Source organism: Rhinoraja longicauda, chromosome 32, assembly GCF_053455715.1.
Source record: "Rhinoraja longicauda isolate Sanriku21f chromosome 32, sRhiLon1.1, whole genome shotgun sequence".
In the NCBI taxonomy this organism is placed as follows: domain Eukaryota; kingdom Metazoa; phylum Chordata; class Chondrichthyes; order Rajiformes; family Arhynchobatidae; genus Rhinoraja; species Rhinoraja longicauda.
The window spans coordinates 27,426,064-27,452,177 of NC_135984.1; the positions used below are offsets into that span (position 1 = coordinate 27,426,064).

Here is a 26,114-nt window from a genome sequence, read left to right on the forward strand (position 1 = left end):
TAGGTCAACCATGATTGAATGGCAGAGTAGACTTGATGGGCCGAATGGCCTAATTCTGCTCCTAGAACTTATGAAAGAAGGAGCCCTGCCAAGGTTCTGCACAGTTAGCTGCTCTGGAAGATTAGATCACCAGGGATCAGCTTCCTGGTGCATTGTAGTGGTGTATCGTGGATGGGGAAGATTAGATCACCAGGGACCAGCTTCCTGGTGCATCGTAGTGGTGTATCGTGGATGGGGAAGATTAGATCACCAGGGACCAGCTTCCTGGTGCATCGTAGTGGTGTATCGTGGATGGGGAAGATGCTTATCAGGAATTTCAGTGGGATTTTGAGCAGCTGCGCAAGTCGACCGAGGAATGGCAAATGTGGTTTAATTCAGGTATTTGTGAGGTTCTGCATTTTGGGAAGTCAAACCATGGTAATCCAAACCAGGGTAGGGCCTTCAAGAGAATGATAAGACCCTGGAGAGTGTGTGGAGCAGAGGTATCCAGGAGTAAGGTATTTATTCACAAAATGCTGGAGTAACTCAGCAGGTCAGGCAGCATCTCAGGAGAGAAGGAATGGGTGACGTTTCGGGTCGAGACCCTTCTTCAGACTGAGTAAGTATATAGATCCCAGAAAGTGGTGTCACTGATAGACAGAGAGGTGAAGGAGGTGTTTGGCATGCTGGCCTTCATCAGTCAGGGGAATGAGTAAAGAGGTTAGGATTCAAGGAACTGCAGATTCTGGAATCCTGCATAAAACACAAAATGCTGGCGTAACTCAGTGGGTCAGGCAGTATCTGTGGAAGAAATGGATAAGTGATGTTTAATTTCAGGACCCTTCTTCAAACAGGTATAAAACACAAAGTACCGGAGTCTGAAGAAGGGTCCTGACCTGAAACGTCACCTACCCATAGAAATTGTGATTTTATGTTACAATTGACCAAGATGTTGGTGAGGCAGCACTTGGAGTATTGTGCTCAATTTTGGACAATCTGCAGTTGGAAGGATTTCACTAAACTGAGTGCTGGATGTTGCCTGGACTTGACCTTGAGCTATTAGGAGAGAGGCAGATTAGGAATTTACAGGCAAGGTTGAGATCTTATAGCTCATAAAATCATGATGGGAATAGGTAGGGTGAATGCACAGAGTATTTTACTCAGGCTAGAGGCATCAATATCCAGAGGACAGAGGTTTAAGGTGAGAGGGGAAAGATTTAGTAGAAAACCGAGGGGCAACATTTTCCACACAGAGGGTGGTGGGTATATGCAATGCGCTGCCGGAGGTAGTCGAGGTGGGTAATATGACAATGCTTAGCAGACATTTAGACAAATATATGGACAGGAAAGGTTTAGACAGATATTGGCCAGATGTGGGCAATTAGGATGGGGCATCTTGGTTGGCTTGGAAGAGTTGGGCTGGTTTCCATGCTGTACGACTGTCTCATTTCTGGTTAGAGCAGCTGTAGACAAAACATTTTCACTGTCAGAGAAGCCAAAACTGAGGCATTTAGTCGAAGCATAAGAAGCAAGAGTAGGCATTGGACAAACAGTCCGTGACCTTGCTCTGGGTATTTAATAAGATCATGGGTAATCCAACCTGACCTTCTGCTCTCTTTCCTGCTCTCCTCAAATCTACCTGTATTTATCTGTCTGTCAATCTCTGCCAAGAACATATTCATTGCCCGCAGCTCCTGGCGTGGGGGGACCGCTATGAGGGAGGGGGGAGAACAATGGGCTATTGGGGACCTGGCGTGGGGGGGCCGCTGTGGGGGGGGGGGGAGAACAATGGGCTATTGGGGACCTGGCGTGGGGGGGCCGCTGTGGGGGGGGGGGGGGGGGGGGAGAACAATGGACTATTGGGGAGGGTGGGAGAACAATAGACATTAGGGACCCGGCATGGGGGGACCGCTGTGGGAGGGGAGGGGGGGTGAACAAAGCGAGGAGCCGACGTGCTTTATAATTTGGTCAGCGCCATAGGTGGCCGCTATTTGTATATATTGGGTATGCAAGCAAAGGATTTCACAGTGCCTCGTCACAAGTGACAATATAGTATTCCATTCCATCCTATTCCAAAGATTCATGGCCCTCAAATAGAAATTCTTCCCACTGAAATCGTTGACCTCTTACCCGTAAACCATGCCCACTCCTCTTGATGCCCAACTGGGAAAACATCCTCACAACACCACCTTGCCAATTGCCCACAATGTTGTTTCAACCTGATCACCTCTTCTCCCAAACTCCAGTGAGTACAGACTCAGCCTTTCAGATGTCATCCCCTACACTTCAGCAAATCAGCCGATCGAACCTTCTCTGAATTGCTTCCTTAACCACGAGACAACACTCACCAAAGCCATACAGCATTGCAACAAATCTTTATACGCCTTACCCTTTGCAACAAAGGCTAGTATTCATTAACCTTGCAACTACTTCTTGTATTTAGATGTCAACTCAATGTAAGCAATGCATTAAGATCCCTAAACAGCACAGCATTTTGCAATCTCACTCCACTCAGCCACTAATTTGCTTTTTCATACTTCCTTTCAAAGGGATTAATACCTTTCCCTCACACCTACTCGATTACTCCTCACCAAATGGCTTCACCTTTCTATAAGATAATGTAAACAGGAGAGAGTAAATGCAAAGGGGATTCCAGGGCTATTGTATTCATTCCGATTGTGGTCAGACCAGGCAAGGAGTGATGGTGGTGATGGACACAGATACATTAAAATAGGAGGCACACGCAACAGGTTATGCTGATGGCATTAGATAAAGATATATGGGAAGAAACTGAAGGAAACAATTGCTCTGCCTGTGTTGCATTCTGTATATAATTCTGTGTAACTAACTCCAGGGCTGTCTCTGCCTGACCCCTAGTGGCGAAGAAGCACGACATAGAATGGATTTCATGATGTTAATATCAATTTTAAAATCTATTTTAATTTTCTTTTCAACCAATAAACAATCCAAGAGCTGACATTCCTGACTTTAAAAGAGTTGTCAGTGGCCACTGTTCAGTAGGGTTTGTGTAAGCCTCTCCTGTATCAGGGTCCTGAAATAGCACATTCCTCACCCACAGTTAATGTAGCTCTGGGACCATGAGAACAATGCAAGAAACGGGAGGCAGACAACGGCTCCGGGTCGTGTCCTGCCATTCCCAGCATCAACAAACTCTTCAAACACCACGTTCCTGTCTCATTCCACATACCTTATTTCCTCTAAATGTTTAAAGAAGATGTGTGGGGCAAGAACGTACTGCCAGGGATGTGTGGGGCAAGAACGTACTGCCAGGGATGTGTGGGGCAAGAAGATGTTGTGGGTGCCTAGAACGCACTGCCAGGGATGATGGTGGAGACAGACACGATAGTGACATTGATGCTTTTAAATATGCACATGGACACACAGGGAATTGAGTGATTTGATTCATGTGCAGTCAGACAGATTACTTTAAATTGGCAGCATGTACAGCATGGACATTGTGGGGTGAAGTGCCTGTTCCTGTGCTGTACTGTTCTATGTTCTATGTAATTATTAAACTGAACCTTGATGTGCTCAGTTGCAGAATAGCTACAGTTGTTTGAGGGTAGGGAACTCCAAAGATTCATAATCTTCTGGTGTAATTAGCTCTTCAGCTCAGTATTAAGTTGTTGATCTGGTATCCTGGAATCCCCATCCCACAATTTTAGCATCCAGTGTCTCAAGCCCTTCAAAGCTGCAGCTACAGGAATCCACTCAGTCAACCACTAAACTGCTTCAATGCATTTACATCCTTCCTTGCATGTGTATAGTACTGGAGATGTCTAATCATATCCCGATCTTACACCCCAACCCTCTTGCAATAAGCACAAAATATTAAATCACACGAGATCAATGGAGGATGCAATCTGACTGGCTCTCCACCGCATCACTTGGACAATAAAAACACATGCGCCAAGATGTTGTTAATGGACTACAGCTCGGCATTCAACACCAGCATCCCCTCAAAACCGACTCTCTCATGAAATGAAAACAATCAATAGAATTGGCACCAACACTTCCTCCTTGTTAATCATCAGTGCAGGTGCACCTCAAGGCTGTGCGGTTAGTCCCCTGCTCTACTCACTCTATAACCATGACTGGGTAGTTCTAACTCTATAAATTCACCTACTGTGTGACACCACAGTTGTTGGACAAATGATGGATAATGATGAATCAGAGTACGGGAGGGACATCCTCTGACTGAATGGTGCCAGAACAACCTTACCCTCAAAGATAGACACAAAATGCCGATAAAGTGTAGTCAGAGATAGTAAGACTGGTTGGAGAACTGTGAAGGGGGAGGGATGGAGACAGAGAGAAAGCAAGGGTTACTTGAAGTTGAGGTCAATGTTCATACCGCTGGGGTGTAAACTGCCCAAGCAAAATATGAGGTGTTGTTCCTCCAATTTGCGCTGGGCCTCACTCTGACTATGGAGGACCAGGACAGAAGGGTCAGTGTGGGAACGGGAGGGGGAGTTAAAGTGTTTAGCAACTGGGACATCAGGCATGTTTAGGTGGACTGAAATGATCGCCAAGCCTGCGCTTGGTCTCGCCGATATATAGGAGTCCACACTTGGAAAAGCAAATACAGTAGATGAGGTTGGAGGAGGTGCAAGTGAACCTCTGCCTCACCTGAAAAGACTTTTTTACTGGGAGATAAGGTAGGTTTAGGTGGACTGTTCAGCAAAATGATTTTTACTGGGTGATCAAATCAGTTTGCTTTGTTGTTACCTTCTCCCAACTAACAATAATCTATTCTACAATTTCCTTGGCCTTCATTCCCTTTGTCCTGTTTTCACACCTTACACTTTCTTATCTATGCACTTCCTTATCTATATATCTCTCACTCCCCTCACATCAGTCTGAAGGGTCTCGACCCGAAACATCACCCATTCCTTCTCTCCAGAGATGCTGCCTGTCCCGCTGAGTTACTCCAGCATTTTGTGTCTATCTTCGATTTAAACCAGCATCTGCAGTTCCTTCCTAAACCTTACCCTCAACGTCAGTAAAACCAAGGCATTGGTTGTTGACTTTGGAAGAGGAAGGCTGAGATTCCACAAATGTGTCTTCATCAAAGGCACGATGGTGGAGAGTGACAACTTCAAGTTCCTGGGCGTGCATATTGCTGAAGATCTTTCCTGGACCCAGCACATTGATGCAATCATGAAGAAAGCCCATCAAAGCCAATCTTCCGTAGAAGATTGTGGAGATTTGGTCTGTTGATGAATAATCATTTGAATTTCTGCAGGTGTCGAATAGCGTATTGACTGGTTGCATCACGGCCTGGTTCAGCAACTCCAACGCCCATGAATGAAGATTACAAAAAGTGGTGAACTCTGCCCAGTGCATCACGGGTACTGACCTCCGCACCATCAAAGGGATTTACAGGAGTCACTGCCTCAAAAAGGCAGCCAGCATCATCAGAGACTCACACCACCCTGGCCACACTTTCACTTCACACCTGCCACTGGGAAGAAGGCACAAGAGCCTGAAAACTGTAACGTCCAGGTTCAGAAACTACAACCATCAGGCAATTGAACACTACAAACTCCAACTAAACTCTGAACTCCTAAATGTCTCGGCTGTACGTGGGGCTCGGAGCTTTGTTTTTTTGCACTATTGTTTTTTAAATTTATTGCATTTATTTTTTTGTGTTTAGTTATTATATTATCTATTGAGTATTGTGTGTTTACAAACCTGTTGTGCTGCTGCAAGTAGGAATTTCATTTCATTTTGGTACGAATGACATTAAAACGCTTAACTCTTGAAATTTCCCTGATTCATGTACAATGACACTTACATTTCTCTGACCACATTTAACAGTTGTTCTTTTTTTCCAAATCCTCCTCTTCGCACCAAAACACATAGTTCGGTTTAGTTTATGGGATACCGTGTGGAAACAGGCCCCTCAGCCCGATGAGTCCATGCCAACTATCGATCTAGTTCTAGTACACTAGTTCTGTTATCCCACTTTGGCATCCTACACACGAGGGACAACTCCCAGAAGCTACTTTACCTACAAACCCCCATGTCTTTGGGATGTGGGAGGAAACCAGAGCACCCGAAGGAAACCCACGTGGTCACAGGGAGAACGTGCAAAATCCACACTGATTGCACCTGTAATCAGGATTGAACAGGGTCTTTAGGCAGCAGCTCTACCGTTGCACCACCATGCCTCTGTCCTCACAATAATGTCACACTTGCCACTTTCTGCCCACCCTCGTGGTGTTTTTCCAACCTCTCTGCATGCTCCTCACAGCTCACACTCCTGCCCAGATTTAGACACATTGTTGGTCTGTGTGGAAGTTCAATGTTATAAAATGAAGAGGTGGAGGGACATCAGTTGGCTGGAGGTGAGCTTCCTCAACCTCCTCTGCACAGAGGGTTCGGAGTGCGGTTAGAGCCATCCTGACCGTGGCACACAGCACTACCTCACCACTCACAGCCACAGTCAAAGCACCAGCTCAACCTGCAGCTCCTTCCCAGTGATTGAAGTGACATCCTCATCAGGTGTACCTTGGGCAGATCACTGCCCATCCTGCGAACTAAACTCACCTGGACTCGCGGGTCTGAAGAAGGGTCTTGACACGAAACGTCACGTATTCCTTCTCTGACCCGTTAAGTTACTCCAGCATTTTGTGTCTATCCTGGGCTCTGGGAAGTTCAGGGTCAAAGGACCGTTCTGGATTTTCAGCTCGTCTTTTGCATCTTGCCTGCAGCAAGTGAAATGGCTCTGAGAGCAGATGATGCCTGCCAGTGAACCAGCCATTACGCTGAGGCCTTGAAGCCATCCAAACGTAAGGCTCAAAATATGGTATGAACTATGCAATTATGCTCTCATGCAGACATCAGCAACTTACATGGGGAGGGATGAATAATTCCATGCGCTTGCCCACTCAACCCAGATTATAGAGTCATACAGTGTGGAAACAGGCTCTTCAGCCCAATTTGCCCACACGATCCAATTTGAGGAAGGACATCCTTGCTATTGAGGCAGTATAGCGTAGGTTCACGAGGTTAATCCCCGGGATGGCGGGACTGTCATATGAGGAAAGAATGGAAAGACTGGGCTTGTATTCACTGGAGTTTAGAAGGATGAGAGGGAATCTTATAGAGACGTATAGAATTATAAAAGGACTGGACAAGCTAGATGCAGGAAAAATGTTCCCAATGTTGGGGGAGTCCAGTACCAGGGGCCAAAGTATAAGAATAAAGGGGAGGTCATTTAAAACTGAGGTGAGAAAAAACTTTTTCACGCAGAGAGTTGTGAACTTGTGGAATTCTCTGCCACAGAAGGCAGTAGAGGCCAATTCACTGGATGAATTTAAAAAAAGTTAGATGGAGCTCTAGAGGCGAGCTCAAGGGATATGGGGAGAAGGCAGGCACAGGTTACTTATTGTGGACGATCAGCCATGATCACAATGAATGGCGGTGCTGGCTGAAAGGGCCAAATGGCCTCCTCCTGCATATATTTTCTATGTTTCTATCCCATCTACTCTACTCCCACCTGCCTGCGTTTGGCCCATACCTTCCAATCCTGTCCTATCCATGTACCTGTCTACTTGTTTCTTAAGCATTGCAATAGTCTCTGCCTCAACTACTTCCTCTGGAAGCTCGTTCCATACACCCATCACCCTTTACTTGAAAAAAAGATTCCTATTAAATCTTTCCCCTTTCACCTTAAACCTACGTCCACTGCTTCTCAATTCCCCTACTCAGGGCAAGAGACTCTGTCCGTCTATCCGATCCATTCCTCTAAATGCGAGGATGTCAGATGTGAGGGGATATTGTCCAGCATTCCACAGTTCTATCAGATCCCACCCATGTTCACCACAATGATCATGCTGGGAAACATTCTGGATCACCCTGTTGAAAGGGCACGGATCAAATTGAGAAGTGTCTGCAGTCTCAGATGCGAATTGTCAATCAATAACCTCCTCCCCTCCAAAAAACCCCATCTCAAACCCTCTCCAGGGAAGAGGCATCTCTTGACATGACTCCTCCATGTGATGTTGGAACTACACCACTCAGATCCAAGTGCAGCCTCATCAAGTACATCCAACTGCACTCAATCTGGAACTTGGACATATTTGGTAGCTTCCTGCAGCCAAATGGAGATACCCCTGGCACAGCTGTGTGTTTGCTGCAAGAATGGCACCAAAACAGTGAGCCACGTCTGGCTGAAGACCATAAGCATGAGAGAAAACCTCTCCACAATTCCCCATTTTTAGTTTAGTTTAGAGATACAGCGTGGAAACAGGCCCTTTGGCCCACCGAGTCTGTGCCAACCAGTGATCCCCGCACACAATCCCACACACTCGGACAATTTACAGAAGCCAATTAACCTACAAACCTGTGTCTTTGGAATGTGGGAGGAAACCGGAGCACCTGAGCATGCTGCCCCTCTCGTAACAGGACATCTGGCTCCTTCTCTCCATCCCCTCACTTTTCTCTCCTCTCCACTCCCCTCCTTTCCCCCACTTCTCTCTATTTTACTCTTCCCTTCTTCTACAATGAACTAAGGTCATGGCTAGCCTTTTACTTTAGTGCCATTTTCCTGCTCTAACACCAGTCGTGACTTGGACATGCCAGGGGTGAAAGTCTCCATGGCCCTCGGGTAGAGAAGTGGCACAACAGCGCAGCCACGTGGGACTTCAGCTGCTGCTTTACTGCTCCAGCAATGTGTTCAATCCCGACCCCCAGCACTGTGTGTGTCTTCCTGTGACTGTGCCGGTTTCACTGTGTATTCCAACGTCCCCCCACATTCCAAAGACAGGCTGCCTGCTAGATTAATTACCCATTTTAATTTACCCCAAGTTTAGATGGTTGGATGACAATCAATTGAAAGGTTTGCGAGAGACAATAGATTGTGGGGGAATGGGATTGCCCAGAGACAGCAGATACTCAATGGCTGAATTGCCTCCTGTGCCAGAGCACACAAGAGAGGTTCCAAGATTCACTGAATCAAGATTCACAGTCACTGAAAGGAAGCATGCAGGTACAGCAGGCAGTGAAGAAAGCCAATGGAATGTTGGCCTTCATAACAAAGGGAGTTGAGTATAGGAGCAAAGAGGTCCTTCTGCAGTTGTACAGGGCCCTAGTGAGACCGCACTTGGAGTACTGTGTGCAGTTTTGGTCTCCAAATTTGAGGAAGGATATTCTTGCTATTGAGGGCGTGCAGCGTAGGTTTACTAGGTTAATTCCCGGAATGGCGGGACTGTCATACGTTGAAAGACTGGAGTGACTAGGCTTGTATACACTGAAATTTAGAAGGATGAAAGGGGATCTTATCGAAACGTATAAGATTATTAAGGGGTTGGACATGTTAGAGGCAGGAAACACGTTCCCAATGTTGGGGGAGTTGAGACCAAGGGACCACAGTTTAAGAACTGGGTAGGCCATTTAGAACGGAGATGAGGAAAAACTTTTTCAGTCAGAGAGTTGTGAATCTGTGGAATTCTCTGCCTCAGAAGGCAGTGGAGGCCAATTCTCTGAATGCATTCAAGAGAGAGCTAGATCGAGCTCTTAAGGATAGCGGAGTCAGGGGGTATGGGGAGAAGGCAGGAACGGGGTACTGATTGAGAATGATCAGCCATGATCACATTGAATGACGGTGCTGGCTCAAAAGGCCAAATGACCTCCTCCTGCACCTATTGTCTATTCTTCACCTTCACGCATTAAATTTTTCCTCATCTTGAATTCTAACGGCCAACACTTTCTTTGAAACTGTGATTATTGGATCCAGTCACCTTGACATGAAATATTATTTGTGTGACTACGGATGAGTTGTAACATTTTCAATGTTTCAACTAAATCACATCGCATTCTTATTAGTGTAGGTGTAATCTCTCCTCATGCAACAACGCACCATCCCAGGAGTCAACCAGGTGACCTCTTGCAGTACTCTCTCCATCACTGTGACCGTGCCCCTTTGGTGATGAATCTGACCTGTCCACAGTATCCTTGGTGTGGTCTCCTCAGGGCCCTAAGTGACTGGAGCAAGCTTCGCTACTCCTGTACTCAGCCGATAACATTTATATTGCTGATCTGAGATGGACCGTGTCACACTGTAGCAATGAGGACTATCTTCTTCAGTGTTTATGTACTTGATGCTCGTTCAACACTGTACTTGTGCCCTTGCAAGTGCAGCAGGTTGTAATACTCTGATTTGAGGATGGCTCATGAGTTCTACCACTAACACCAAGTTATTTTGATCAAAGTTACCTCTAAAGGAGAAATAGTCATTTATGTTTTTTAAAAATGGAAGAGGAACTTGGGAGGCAGAATCCAAGATGATGAATTCTCTGGGCATTAACTGGTTATTGCCTGAAAATGGTGACAGGGCGATGAACAGTTCAGTGGTGATCAGCAGTCACTAAGAAGTTTAGGCTTGAACAATAAATTAGCAACTAATTCAGGTTTGAGCTGTCAGATTTAGGTGTAGCAGCTGACAGGTTGAGGTGAGAGTAAACACAGGTTGAGGTGTGTGTAATCTACAGGTTGTGTGAGGAGTCTACAGGTGATGAACCTTTCACTGAGAATGATGTGGATACGTTGCCTCTAAATGGTGATAGAGAAACCACAGCTTCACAAACCTGAATCAGATCTCCTGGAAAGGTCAAATCGAGTATTACGCATCTAGGGGAGCGTCCAGATTTCTGCAGAGTCCCCAACTTATTTATATGTGGAAATTCAAGCAAAATCCCCACAAATCACCAAATACGATTTATACCATGCATGTGAATTTTCTAAATGTAATTCCCTGGATGAGAAGTTTGGAATGTGTGTCCAATGCCTTTACTGTGGTAAAATTGCACTGCAGGTGGTAAGCAATGAATGCAACATGGAAGGAACTGAAATCTGAAGAAGAGTCTTGACTCGAAATGATACCCCCCAGAGATGCTGCCTGTCCTGCTGAGTTACTCCAGCATTTTGTGTTTATCTTTAGTTTAGCTTAGTTTAGAGATACAGCGCACAAACAGGCCCTTCAGTCCACTGGGTCCACACCGGCCAGCGATCCCCATACACTAGCACTAACCTACACACTAGGGACAATTTACAGCCAAAGTCAATTAACCTACAAACCTTTGGAACGTGGGAGGAAACCGGAGGACCCGGGAAAAGCTCACGCGGTTACAGGGAGAACGTGCAAACTCCGTACAGACAGCACCCGTAGTCAGGATCGGACCTGGGTCTCTGGCTTTGTAAGGCAACAACTCTACCACTGTGCCACCATGCCACCCCATATATGTGGAAGTTATGGTTGAACTTTGTGCAGACTGCTTCGCCAATCCCTGAATGATCTTAAGATTTCAACATTAAATCACAAGAAAACCACATCTGAGATGTTTTTAGTTGATGTTGCCTTTTTTATGTAATGCTGAGATCCTGTGTGATGGAACAATGCAATTCTGCTGAATTGTGCAAGTCCGGCTTCATCAGTATTCAGTACAAAAGAACAGAAAAGAAAAATCACCTGTGGTTCCAATACACAATTGGCAGCAGCCAGCAGTGGGGAAATGTTCAGTATGTACAGGAGTCACAAACAGATCCAGTATTTACACTTCATTACACCAGCTTTGCTTATCACTCTTTACACCAAGACAAACTCAAAAAGACACAGAAAATAGAGATCAATGACAGGTAGCAATTAATTTCCAGATGACAGGTTTCCCAGTAGTGGATTCATCAGGAATTTGGATGTGTTGCAAACTTGGGCTATCATATTTCTCTTGAAGAAAACCACTGATGTGTTTCTCAAACATTATGTCTCATTAGCACAAGTACAAACGACCTTGACTTGTTTTTCAGGCACTGGGTGAAACATACACTTCATGCTCTTACCACGGTGACACAATAGCTAGCTCTATCTGGAGCTGCAGCAACACTGCCCCCTTCATATATTACCACCGACAATGCATTTAATGACATCTTGAAGGGGGTCAGAGCCCATTTTACACTATGTTATATGGAGCACGTTGCAGGTAGCTAAACAAGCTTGCTGATTGAGAAGTCATGGCTAAATTTACAGGCGGTGTCACAGCAAGTAATTATTACTGAGGATAAATCATTATTCCTGTCTGTTAAGAATCTTAGTTATAGAGAGGGTTGCATCCCTGGCTGAAAGATAATTGGTAATCTAAAGTAACATTTGAAAATGCTGAAAATGCAGTGCACCTGATATCCAGGTTCATGTAGTGGCATCTGAAATGCACCCTGCACTCATAGTCTGACACACCCACTGGACATCTCCACACATCTTAGTTTGCTTCTCACTTTGTTTTGTCATTGTAGTGTCCTATTCACTGAAAATAATGCACAATCAAAATAGTTTAGCATTTGATGGACGAGACCCAGATATCATGCACAAGAGCACACACACACACGACTAAACTGTGCAGAACTGACCTGCAGAAAGGGTTTTGCTTCAGTCTATCTACTGCGTGTGCATGGTTTAGTAGGGGTTGGATGAAGTGATCCAGTTCCCATTAGCAGGGCATGTTCCCTGCACACATCCACCTTGTGCAGCCTTGCTTACTGCAGCCTTGCTGGCTGAACATACCAACAGCCACTCCCAGCGGTTCAACTAATTTACTAGGGTACCTCACCATCTTTAAACTTACACATTTGGTTAAACTGTTAACCTCTCCACTAAGAACATAACTTTCTGGCTATTTTTATTATCGATTGGCCAGCAGGTGTTATAACTACATCAACACCGATGCAATAGGTTTGGTTGACAGTTCTGCAGTCAATAGAGCACTCAGTGTGGGCTGGTGCTTCGGTGGGGGTCCCAGTTTAATACATGATGATATGGTGGTCTGCAACCTCAGAATCTACCGACCTTTCTCCACCATATTCCCGAGCCACATTCCCATCCTCCCCGCCAGACTGGCCACGATTCTGCCACCACAGTTGTTCCAGTTGCCATCGACACCTCTTCTGAACTGCTTGTTCCGTGTCTGTTCCAACATCCCATTGCACCTTAGACCAGTCCCTTTAGTCAATTAATTTCCCAAACCCACCACCTTCTCTCACACCTTCTACAACATTATATTTCTGCCCACTGTTCCACAGATCTACTTATTCCCAACTCCAAGCTCTGACCTTGTTTAAAGCTTGCTCATCTCCTGCTCTGATGAAAACTCTGCCATGTTAACTATTCCTCCCTAGCAGTGTATTTCCACCACTTTCTATTACTATTTGAAACAGTATTACATCTGTCTGCAAACATTCTCATGCTGGGCCCAGCAACTCACACGGACACCAGACCTGTCGCTTCATCTGCCTCAAAAGGACAATCTCTGCACACAGGACCCTTGCTGTCGAGGTCTGTGATGGAGCACTGTTCACTTTCACTGACCCTTTCTCAAAGCCATCTCTGACTGTGCACCAACAGTGCAGTGTGCTGCCCATCCCCCCCCCCCCCCCCCCCCCACAGCTGACACTGTCCGTCTGGACTCTAACCTGGCCTTGGAAGTGGTTCAACCTTGATATAGCCAATTAAATGCACAACCCGTTTGCTACAACCCCTGCTCCAGTACCTTAGTACCTACTTAGAAGCATAATGGGTTCTAAAAGATAAATCTACAATCAGCTGAATTTACTAACCCTCAAGTGTGACCATCCTCTGGATGAAACTGGCACTGAGATGGTCACTGCGCATTAGCCAGATGCCATTTTGTGTGGTGATGTTTCACCACTGATGCTCCATGGTGACACAAGTGTAGGACTGGCTCTGTACTTCTAACAAACCAACTTCAAACTACAAAGGAACTCATTTCCTGAGCCTGGTTCGCTTACAAAGATGAAGAAAATCTCCCAGACCATTAGTTATTCAACCCCCGAGGCATGCAGGTGAAGGATGAGGTATAGACACAACAGAGGCAGACCTGCAACATGAGCAAGTGTGTAGGTGTGTTTCTGCGTCTGTGTGCGGGTGTGGGCTGAGGGGGGTGGACTAAGACAGAGCCAGCCCTACAGATGAAATCGGGGACATAGTGTGTGGGAGATGGGGATTTGATCGAGACAGGGATTTAACAACTTCTCCTCAGCGCTCCACTGAACAATAATGTTTCTCATCAGAAGGAATTTAGGACGACAATCCCTTGAACTGTTGATCCTCGTGCAGAGTCTTGACGGCTGTAAACACTAAGCTCTGAGTCATTCACCAAGGGCACAAAATGCCATCTCCCATTCCACACATGTGCTCAAAATACACAACACACAAGGCCCAATGATCCACACATTTTGCATTTAAAAACAGTACTTGGGTTATCTTTTGAAAAATAAAACAGTCCACTGCCCAGCAGAGACTGTAGAGAGTAAAATTTCTGCTCATTCCACGTGTAGTTCTGCTTCAGACCTGTGCAATGCCAGCTCAGTAGATAAGAAGCTTCCCTGGCCCAGAGCAGTGCTGAATGTCCTGGCCTGGGGGTGACCGTAGTTGGGAGGGACAAACGGAGCACTCCCTCCCAAGCCACGTTTCTGCTGCTGAGCCAGAGTGTGACAGTCATCCAGGTTGTCGTACTGAGACATGACGGTCAGTGTGCTGTGCCTCTTGCTGCTTGGGTGACCTAGGCAAGGGTATGGGTAGGAGAGAGACTGTTCCCTTGCCAGTGGCTCAGCATGCTGCTGATACTTGGTGCTATAACTCCTCTCCACTTGGCTCGACATCAGTGGTTTGACAAGCTCCTCGGTCTCCTTGCTGAAGCAGTCTCTGGTCGGCAGGTCCCCTCTTACTTTCGCTCTCTCTAAATCCGGCCTGTCCATTGCTGTCCGAAATGGATCTTCGTACATCTGTAAAGGCTCGTGAGAAGAAAGCACGTACTTGCCACTTGCGGATGGGTACGTTCGTGAATCCGGGTGCCCGGGCCTGTGCTTGGAGCCATAGCCCGCTGCAAGGGCCGTGTGTGTGTTGTACACGTGCCCCCCTTGTGAGTCTGCGGAGGACCTTTGGCAGGAATCGTACAGCGACTGGTCGCACACAGTTTCATGTGGCCTTCTGGTCCTGTTGGGGTTCTGTTTCTGAGGAAGGGCTGGCTTCTCAATCTGCCCATTTCCGAAGGGTGAGTGGTGAGGAGTTGATGGCTCGAGGTATGGCCCACTGTCCAGCTCCGTGTCTGGGGAGTGGCGGACGTACTGCGGGTCAAGGTCTGGGGTATTTGAGGCAGCAGGATGCCACCTGTCCTTTCCCTCGCTTGTCACCATGCCAGTTTTCCCAGGATCGGACTTGCTTCTGGAATGGTGGATCTCCAGGCCACCAAACTCCTCCTGCAAGTTGGGGGACACGTTGTCGTACTGCGACATCACCACCCCCTTGGTCTTCTGCCGGCTCCGAACCTCTCGTCGAATGGACTGGAAGCGGGACTTCTCCTCTGGGTCCCACACCATGTGGGCCAGTTTGGCATCCGGAGATGGGGGCACATCGCGACTCACAAAGCTGTGCTCTCGGCTCATCGCGTTGGCATGAGCGCCACTGTGGGGGTAGTGGGGTGCATTGGGATACGGGAAGATTTTACCCTGAAATCTACCGACGTAAGGTGGGATATCTCGGCTGGTGAACGAATGGAATTGCCTTAGCCTGACTGAACCGTAGGCATCTGCCAGATCATAAAACATACAGTCTGTCCCTTGCAGGTTCAGCCCAGAGGTGGAGTATGGGCTGTACCTGTAATGAACACGACCATTTTCAAAGTATGGCTGCAGCTGAGTGACGTGGTAGTCTGACTGAGGAGCAGGTGGCTGGCAAGGCTTGTACTGGTAGATGGGTCTCTGGTAATAGTACAACTCATCATCAGGGGGCACCTCAGTTCTGGAAATGGGAACCGATCTGATGGAAGATGGCGGCACGTGCAGGGAATGTACCCGTCTTATGGCTGGGTATACAGGCTCCTCAAACTGGGAATGTGGACACACAAATGGCCGCATGGCAGGATTCCCCACCGGGACGTAATCTGACCTCGACAACCGAGGTTTGGGAAGGTGAACGGAGGCTGCCTTGGGCTGGCTGGTAAAGTTGTTGAACCGAGATGTGCCCGAGGAAATGTTTTCAGGCCGGGAACCGTAGTGCAGATGCTGCGGAGTGCTCTCCGACCGGGATGGATAGGGTAAGTGCTGAGGGAGGCTGTCAGCCCGGCACTGGTATATGACGGGCTTGGAGTGGGTGTGCTTCTGGTGGAAGTGGCTGTCCATATCCGGCAAGGACTCCATCTTGGAATGGTAAGGGTGTGGCTGGCAGAGAAAAGGTGGCTTGGGAGGAGGAGGAGGAGGAGGTTGGGGTAAGGCATCCTCAATGGATGACGGTATGGTTGTCGAAGCCAGGAATGAATGGAAATTGGAGGCTGTAATGGTATCAGACACGGAATGGTTAGGTGGCACCCTGCTTTCCGCTGATCGGTGGGGTGGTACTGGTGGAGTGGCATTGTAGACAGTGTGATCCACAGAGACAGATTCTGCCCGTGGGTGTATAGCCGGTGCTTGGACATTGTCTCTTGCTTTCCCCTGATGTCCACAGTGGATGTCCACACCCACGGCTGGGCGATTAACGCAGCCACTACTGGGGCTGAACTCTGACCCGACCTGTTCAGGTTCACGTGGCTCAGACAGCTGCACTGGAGCTCCTGGAGATACTGTCGTTCGAACCTAGAAGAGGGAAAACACAGATGACACAACAACAACATGCAGCTTCGGGAAATATTTCATTCTGGCTTTCAATTGCTGGTGCTTCCACTCGCTCATCCTGTCGTGTGAATGCTTTGTTATGCCCAAGAGTCTCGACCCCAACTGTCATCTATCCATTTTCACCAGAGATGCTGCCTGACCTGCTGAGTTACTCCAGGCAGGAGTCAGTATGACTTGTATACATACTGACCTATTTGTATGCATGTACCTTTGCATCCTTTTATGATTTATTTTGTCCAAGTTTGATGTCTGAATATTGGTGATGTGCAATTAGCGACCACCCATTTTCATTTTGGCTACCAGCCTGAACCATTGCTGTTAACTGTAGATCACACAACGTCTTGTGTGTGAATGCAGAGCTTCCCTGGTGAGGAGCTCAGCTCAAGGACTGTAATGCCAGATGCACAGTACTAAATCTTCCACTCATTCACAGTGGAACGAATAGAACACACTAACATTTTATCAAAGTACATTGAAGTGTACACTGCATTTAAAAGTATACGTTTCAATGAGCGGAGGCTCCTTCCTGCTCTTTCATCTGTCATAACTAGAGTAACAACTACAATGTCATACTTGGATACTGGAGGCAGATAATTGCATCCAGGGTGACAGGCACTGTGATGTCCTTGTTTGTGGATTACATGTTGGGTTCTCATGTGTTCAGCAGTGAAAAGTGCAAAAACTGGAGCAATGGAATTGTACTGTTCAGATTCTAACACAAAAGAACATACACACGTGAGAGTTTGATATTAATATGACATGAACTTTCTCAGAACAACTGAAAGTAAAGAGAGTTAAGGTGAGGAAATCACTTCTGGTGCGTGTTTGTAAGAGTGGAACAAAGTGCCCTTTAGAGAACTATAACGCCACAGTGGGAGAGCTTGGCCCAGTGGTCGGTGCTTTCTTCTTGAAGGTTGACCAGCTCCCTGGCACTTTCCTTTACAACTACAACTTTACATCCTCTTTCCACAATACTGTTTTGAAAGCTACAACTGAACCAGCTTCTACCACATTACCAGGCAACAGATCCCAGAACATAATTACTCGCGGTGTAAGGAGCTTTTACCCACATCACTGATGATGCTTTATCTTCGATTGTCACCCTTCTACCAACTGGGTAGAACTTTCTCCTTATTTAATTTAGAAAGATTTGGCAAATCCAGCTAAACTTAGGTCAGGTCCAACACCAAAAGAAGGTGATTTAAAAATAAATTACCAAACAAGAAATTGTATAATTAGTTTAGAGATATAGCATGGAAACAGGCCCTTTGGCCCACCAAGTTTGTGTTGACCAGCGATCACCCTGTACGCCAACACTATTTACAATTTTACTGAAGCCAATTAACCTTCACATCTGCACAGCTTTGTAGTGTGGGAGGAAACCGGAGCTCCCGGAGAAAACTCACGAGGTCACACGGAGAACAAACAAACTCCGTACAGACAGCACCTGTGGTCAGGATCGAACCCGGGTCTCTGGCGCCATAAGGCAGCAACTCTACCGTTGTGCCACTGTGCCACCCAAAGATGAGAATATATCAGGTGTTTATTTGGGACTCAATTCTTGTCATGTATATAGTTCTGTTTCTCAGCTCTTCTAGTTAGCATGAAAAAGGTGTTGGGAGATATACCGTTGATATAGATCTCATCCAGTTATAATGACTCATGTGCAAGATGTACATCCCTACTTATTAAACTCAAGCTAATTATTTCCAATGCAATCCTACGATCTGGATAATCAGCTTGAATTATATTTTTACTTTTCGATCATCTCACTCGTTTTGCACATAAGTTATGAGTAATAAATGATTTCAAACTAGTTTAGAAGATCTTTGGTGTGATTATGTTCCGTTCTAAATACCAAATTGTTTAAAACAAGACTTAGATTTGTTTCAGTAAATTGGCAGTGTAGTGATAACCTTAGACTGGAATTAACCTGTTCACAGTGAAGGAACAAATTCGCTGGAATTTAGAAGACTGAGGGGGGATCTTATAGAAACATATAAAATTCTTAAGGGGTTGGAGAGGCTAGATGCGGGAAGATTGTTCCCGATGTTGGGGGAGTCTAGAACCAGGGGTCACAGCTTAAGGATAAGGGGGAAGTCTTTTAGGACCGAGAAGAGAAAACATTTCTTCATACAGAGAGTGGTGAGTCTGTGGAATTCTCTGCCACAGAAGGTAGTTGAGGCCAGTTCATTGGCTATATTTAAGAGGGAGTTAGATGTGGCCCTTTTTGCTAAAGGGATCAGGGGGTATGGAGAGAAGGCAGGTACAGGCTACTGAGCTGGATGATCAGCCATGATCATATTGAATGGCGGTGCAGGCTCCAAGGGCCGAATGGCCTACTCGTGCACCTATTTTCTATGTTTCTATGTTTCTATAATGCACATCAATTTTGCCGGAACTGGTGATCTACCCATTGCTATACTAAATTATTCAATATTAATATTAATAAGGCATGAATGATGGTTCAGCTAATTGGATATTAAGCAATCAAATAAAGGTCTCCCGACACTGTTGAGTTTGTTTGGGAGAAAAGAAGACCATAGAGGAATGAAAGAACTGGGGAACTGACACAAAAGATGAGTGGAGACCTGCATGGATCAGACATGACCACATTGATGGTCTGAGTGAACTGCTCCTGCTTTCATGTGTTTTTATGCTGACCCAGTATAGTCAGTTTGGGGCTCCAGAGCAACTCTGGTGTGACTGACTATTAACTGGGCTCAGATATGACCTGTGTTGTTACTCAGCGCATCAAGGCATTATGACAAAGGAAATGCCAGAGTGATCACCCAGGCACCAGATTCAGACACACCAAACCCAACTGACCGAGTGTTTCTCGTGAATATCTGGAACCAAACATTTGAATTGGGAGTCCTGTAAACAGGCAATACTATCCAACTAAATGCTGGAGTAACCCAACGGGTCAGGCAGCATCTCTGGAGAAAAGGAACAGGTGATGTTTTGGGTCAAAACCCTTCTTCAGACTGAGAGTCAGGGGAAAATGAAACTAAAGGTATGAAAAGGTTCAGAATAAATCAGAGCTGGCGCCGATCACCAAGGAAAGGACGAGCCCACAATGATTCATTGTTGGTTGTGGAAGAGGAGATAATGAAGGGATATATGGATATGAACAATGGAACTGGCAGAGTGACTAGAGTGGGGAAGGGGTTGAGAGAGGGGAGATGCAGGGGTTACTTGAAATGACAGAAATCAATATTTGTACTGCTGGTTGTAAGCTACCCAAACTAAATCTGAGTTGCTGTTCCTCCAATTTGCGTGTGGCCTTACATTGACAGTGGAGGGCGCCCAGGACAGAGTGGTTAATGTAGGAATGGGAAGGAGAGCTAAAATGTTTGGCAGTTCCTTTCTAAACACTATGATACTCACAGATTACACTCTCTGCTAACGTCCAGGTGTCTCCATCATTATCTCTATGATGCTCTTGGTACAAAGAGCAGGGTAAGCACAGTAAAGGTGCTATACACACAGGAGAGAATGACTGAAGGCAGTCCTCAGTATGGAGTCCAGCCCACATGAAGTCACATAATGAAATGAACCTCCTGATATTCACACATAAAACCCTTAGTCAGCCAAGGAATCAATACTAGGGATATCACAAGCATTTTAGGATAAGGCTTGTGTTGATCATCTAGGGTCACTCAGTAATGTCACCGCTGAATGTGCCAAATCGTGAAGAGAAAGGTGTTAAATTGGAATGAGTGGGAGAACTATAATTGTGGGCAGCAGTTTTGCAGCTAGCAGAGTTGCTGCCTTACAGTGTCAGAAATCTGGGTTTGATCCTAACCTTGGCTGCTATTTGTGTGGAGCTTCCACATTCTCCACATGTGACAGCATGGGTTTCCTCTGGGTGCCCTGGTTTCATCCCACATCCCAAGGGTGTGCGGCTAATTGTCCGCTGTATAATTGCCCCTCGTGTGTAGCATGCGAAAGTGGGATAACAGAAGGATTCACCAATGGTTGGCATGGTCTCGGTGGGCCCATGTTCCCATGTTGTATGTCTGAACTAAACTGGAGAAGATGATATGTAGCCTCTAGACAAGTCAGCATTGGTGGAGGTGATCACCACACAGCTCCTGTGACCAGGCACAAATTCAGACTGTGGAGACCCTTCAACCCGTCTGGAATTATCACCGCGTTAAATGGATTTGTTTGCAAAAAAATCTAGCAACTCAAACAACACCCATGAGTTAATGTGCACAGTTAACAGCAATAGAATTGTATTCCACCATAACCCACGACTCCAGGGCCAAATCACACACGAAGAACAGCACTGGAGATACCAAACAATGAGATGCCAAACTCATGTAGCTGCCGCACAGAATGAAATGCAAGCTGAACAGGGGAAGGAGCATCTTATAGGTCACGGGCAATCTAGGCGGAAGAGGTTTATTCCTGGAGACCAAGAATTATGTCAGCCAGGGCTTGATGACTGTCATGGATGGAGCTGAGGCTATCAACAGCAAAGAAGGATGTTGGATGGGATCAATATCAATGGAAACCTCAAAATGGTACTTAGTGAAGGAAGAGGAATGTCCGTCCCTTTGGCAGTAGCCTTGGTAGATGGAGCCCCCTAACTAAAGCTAACTCACCAAGAAGCAGGTCTATGCCATTTGATATTTCAAAGGTTTCAAAGGTCTTTTATTGTCACATGTACCAAATATGTGAATTACCATATAGCCAAAAAGCACCAAGACACACAACTGCAGAAAAGTTAACGTAAACATCCACCACAGCGGATTCCCCACATTCCTCACTGTGATGGAAGGCAATAAAATCCAATCTTCTTCCTCTTTATTGTGGTGTCACTGCAAATGTCCAGCAGCTACCATGTGTCACATCATTGTCACCATCACCAAGGTATTGGCATTATACGGGCTCATGATCGATGCCTTTACTCACTTTTCACCTTTATTCCATTTTCGGGATGCAGGCACAGCTGGCTAGCATTCATATCCCATCCCTGACTACTCTGGAGAATGCATCAGTGGGCCACCTCTTGAACCACTGCAGCAATGTAGTACTAAAGCCTTGTGCCACTCAGCTTGCTCCAGTGCTCACCACAATATTTAACCTCTCCTTGGCCAAGTCCGTGGTCCCTGCATGCTTCAAAAGATCCATCATCGTACCAGTGCCAAAGAATGCCTCTCCAGCATGTTTGAATGTCTACTGACCGGTGGCCCTCATCTCGGTGGTCATGAAATGCTTCGAGAGGCTGATCAAGAACCACATCTGTGCCCTCCTTCCTCGCAATATGGACCCGCTGCAGTTCGCATACCGCCCGAACAGATCCACGGATGATGCGGTCTCCCAGGTTCTGCACACCGCTCTCTCTCATCTGGACAGCCAGGGGGGCTATGTGAGGATGCTGTTCATTGACTTTAGTTCAGCTTTCAACACAATAGCCACCAGACTGGCTGAGAAGCTGCTGGAACTGGGGCTTAGCACCCCTCTGTGTGCCTGGGTCCTGGACTTTCTCACCGCCAGGCCCCAAGTGGTCAGGATGGGGAGACATACTTCTAACCCCCTCACCCTGAACACAGGATCCCCCCAGGGTTGCGTCCTTAGCCCCCTACTGTACTCCCTGTACACACATGACTGTGTGGCCAGGTTCAGCTCAAACTCCATCATCAAGTTTGCTGATGACACTGTGGTGGTGGGCCTGATCTCCGATAACGAGGAGAAGGCCTACCGGGAGGAGGTGGCTGATCTGGCACTCTGGTGTCAGGACAGCAGCCTCCTCTTGAATGTCACAAAAACTAAGGAGCTGATTGTAGACTTTAGAAGGGCTCAACATCCGAGGACGTACACGCCACTGGAGATAAATGGGTCTACTGTGGATAGGGTGAGCAGCTTTAAATAACTGGGAGTCCACATCACAGAGGATCTGACATGGACAACACACATTGCCACACTGGTGAGTAAGGCAAGGCAGCGCCTTTACCACCTCAGACAGTTGAGGAAATTCAGAGTCTCTCTGAGGATCCTTCAGTGCTTCTACTCTGGGGCTGTAGAAAGCATCTTGTCCGGCAACATCACAATCTGGTTTGGGAACAGCTCTGCCCAGGACAGGAAGGCTCTGCGGAGAGTAGTGCGTTCGGCTGAACGCACTATGGGAACTACACTCCTCCCCCTGTAGGACCTATAGATCAGGAGGTGCAGATCCAGAGCCAGCAACATTATGGGGGACCCCTACCACCATTGTTCCAGCTGCTACGGTCAGGCAAACGACTCCGCTGTCACGCTGTGAAAACAGAGAGGATGAGACGAAGTTTCTTCCCACAGGCCATCAGGACTGTTAACTCTCATATCACCAGGGACTAATTTAATTTACTGTATTAATTTATTTTTTGTGTTAATTTTTTTTTTCTATTCTGTTTTGTAATTTAGCACAATCCGCACACGTTGCCACTTTCATTTCACTGCACATCTTGTATATGCATGTGACAAATAAAGTTGACTTGACTTGACTTGAATGTAGTGACACCATGGAGTGGCTCACAAGTACACTTCAGAGGGTATTAAAGAGTTAACCAGCATCCGCGGAGAGAGAAACTGAGTTCACATGACAAGTGATCTGATTGTGTTAGTTCCGAAGAAAGGCCACCACTTGAAATGTGAACTATTTCCCTTCCATGTCTAGCCTTTGAGCTTTTGTTTTTCTCTTAGATTGAACCACATTGCTATGGGTTTGGAATTACTTATAGATCAGACCAAGCAGGCACAACAGATTTCTTGTCATGGAGGACGTTCATGAACATTCGTTTCATTAGTTTGATAGTAATGACCTATATGGCCATTCAAGGTAGCCTCTGAAGAGTTTCATTAGTTTCATGGTCACCATTACTGAGATTAGTTTAGGATTTAAGTTGCAAATCATTTAATTAACTGAATTTTAAATTTCACAACTGCAACAGTGGGATCTAAAATTATGTTTATCATTAATTTATAAATGATTTATTATTCTGGTAATTTAACACACTGTGCTACCACAATACTCAGGTTTGCTCAAATCCACCCATAGAAAATAGGTGCAGGAGTAGGCCATTCGGCCCTTCGAGCCAGCACTGCCATTCAATATGATCATGGCTGATCATCTAAAATCAGTACCCCATTCCTGCTTTTTCCCCATATCCCTTGATTCCTTTAGTCCCAAGAGCTAAATCTAACTCTCTCCTGAAAACATCCAGTGAATTGGCCTCCACTGTCATCTGTGGCAGAGAATTTCACAGACTCACAACTCTCTGGGCGAAAAAATATTTCCTTATCTCAGTCCTAAATGGCCTACATTTTTCTTAAACTGTGACCCCTGGTCCTGGACTCCACCAACATCGGGAACATTTTTCCTGCATCTAGCCTGTCCAATCCCTCAAGAATTTTATATGTTTCTATAGGATCCCCTCTCATCCTTCTAAATTCCAGTGAGTATAAGTCCAGTTGATTCATTCTTTCATCATATGTTAGTCCCGCCATCCCAGGAACTAACCTGGTGAACCTACGCTGCACTCCCTCAATAGCAAGAACGTCCTTCGTCAAATTAGGAAACCAAATTTGCACACAATACTCCAGGTGCGGTCTCACCAGGGTCCTGTACAACTGCAGTAGGACCTCCTTGCTTCTAAACTCAAATCCTCGCAATAAAGTACATCATTCCATTAGCTTTCTTCATTCTTTGTATCTGCATGCTTACTTTCAGTGACTGATGTACAAGCACACCCAGGTCTCGTTGCACCTACCCTTTTCCTAATCTGACACCATTCAGATAATGCTGGAGTACCTCAGCGGGACAGGCAGCATCTCTGGAGAGAAGGAATGGGTGACGTTTCGGGTCGAGACCTTACTCAGACTGAAGAAGGGTCTTGACCGGAAACGTCACCCATTCCTTCTCTCCAGAGATGCTGCCTGTCCTGCTGAGTTGCTCCAGCATTTTGTTTCTACCTTTGATTAAAAACAGCAACTTCAGTTCTTTCCTACACCATTCAGATAATAATCTGCCTTCCTGTTCTTGCCACCAAAGTGGATAACCTCTCATTTATCCACATTATACTGCATCTGCCAACTCACCCAACCTATCCAAGTCACCCTGCATCCTCATAGCATCCGCATTACAGCCCACACTGCCACCCAGGTTTGTATCATCCGCAAATTTGGAGATGTCACATTTAATTCCCTCATCTAAATCGTTAATATATATTGTAAATAACTGGGGTCCCAGCACCGAGCCTTGCGGCACCCCCACTAATCACTGCCTGCCATTCTGAAAAGGACCTGTTAATTCCTACTCTTTGCTTCCTGTCTGCCAACCATGTCTCTATCCATGTCAATACCCTACCCCCAATATCATGTGCTCTAATTTTTGTACACTAATCTCTTGTGTGGGACCTTGTCAAAGGCTTTTTGAAAGTCCAGATACACCACATCCACTGGCTCTCCCTTATCCATTCTACTTGTTACATCCTCAAACAATTCCAGTAGATTAGTCAAGCATGATTTCCCCTTCATAAATTCATGCTGACTTTGACCGATTCTGTCACTGCTTTCCAAATGCGCTGCTATGACATCTTTAACGCTCGACTCAAGCATCTTCCCCACTACTGATGTAAGGCTACCTGGTCTATACTTCCAAGTTTTCTTTCTCCCGCCTTTCTTAAAAAGTGGAATTACATCGGTTACCCTCCAGTCCAAAGGAACTGATCCAGAGTCGAGAGAACATGGGAAAATGATCACCAATGCATCCACGATATTTAGGGCTACCTTCCTGGGCACTTTGGGATACAGACCATCAGGCCCTGGGGATTTCTCTGCCTTCAGTCCCAACAGTTTACCTAACACCATTTCCTGCCTAATGTGGATTCCCTTCAGTTCCTCCCTCCCACTAGATCCTTGGTCCACAGCCCCCTGGGCACCATCTCCCAGTCATTCAGTCGACAACTGCACCTCTTTCCTCTCATTCTTCCAAAGCAAAATAGACAACATTTACAGCAGCTTAACCACCACCGCACCTGCTCCCCCTCAAACCACCTGCCCCCCCTTATCCTGCCAACCCCAGTCTCCACCACCGACCTCTCTGAACTCCTCACAGGAATGAAAACTGCCACCTGCTCTCTGGACCCCATCCCCTCCAGCTTTGTCAAGGCCTGCCTTCCTGCTCTCTCTCCACTTATCACTGCAACAATAAACTCCTCCCTGTCCACTGGCATCGTCCCACCATCCCTCAAATTCGCTGCTGTCACCCCTATTCTGAAAAAACCTGGACTCAACCCTGACACCCCAAACAACTTCAGACCAATCTCCAACCTACCCTTTCTGTCCAAAGTTTTGGAACGTGCTGTAGCCTCTCAACTCAAACATCACCTCTCTACCAATAACCTCTATGAAACATTCCAATCCGGATTCTGCTCCAACCACAGTAC

At 46.3% G+C, this 26,114-nt stretch overlaps 1 protein-coding gene across 3 annotated transcripts in view; it reads right to left on the reverse strand.

The window, feature by feature from the left end:
* Positions 1–13,417: 13,417 nt before the first annotated feature.
* Positions 13,418–26,114, reverse strand: part of arhgap32b (Rho GTPase activating protein 32b) — a 415,224-nt gene continuing 402,527 nt past the window's right edge. For all 3 annotated transcript variants that reach the window (XM_078426922.1, XM_078426925.1, XM_078426924.1), the window contains one exon: positions 13,418–16,641. In XM_078426922.1, the coding sequence (XP_078283048.1) occupies positions 14,335–16,641 (2,307 nt within the window). In that variant the 3' untranslated portion in view covers positions 13,418–14,334. The remainder of the gene's footprint in view (positions 16,642–26,114) is intronic.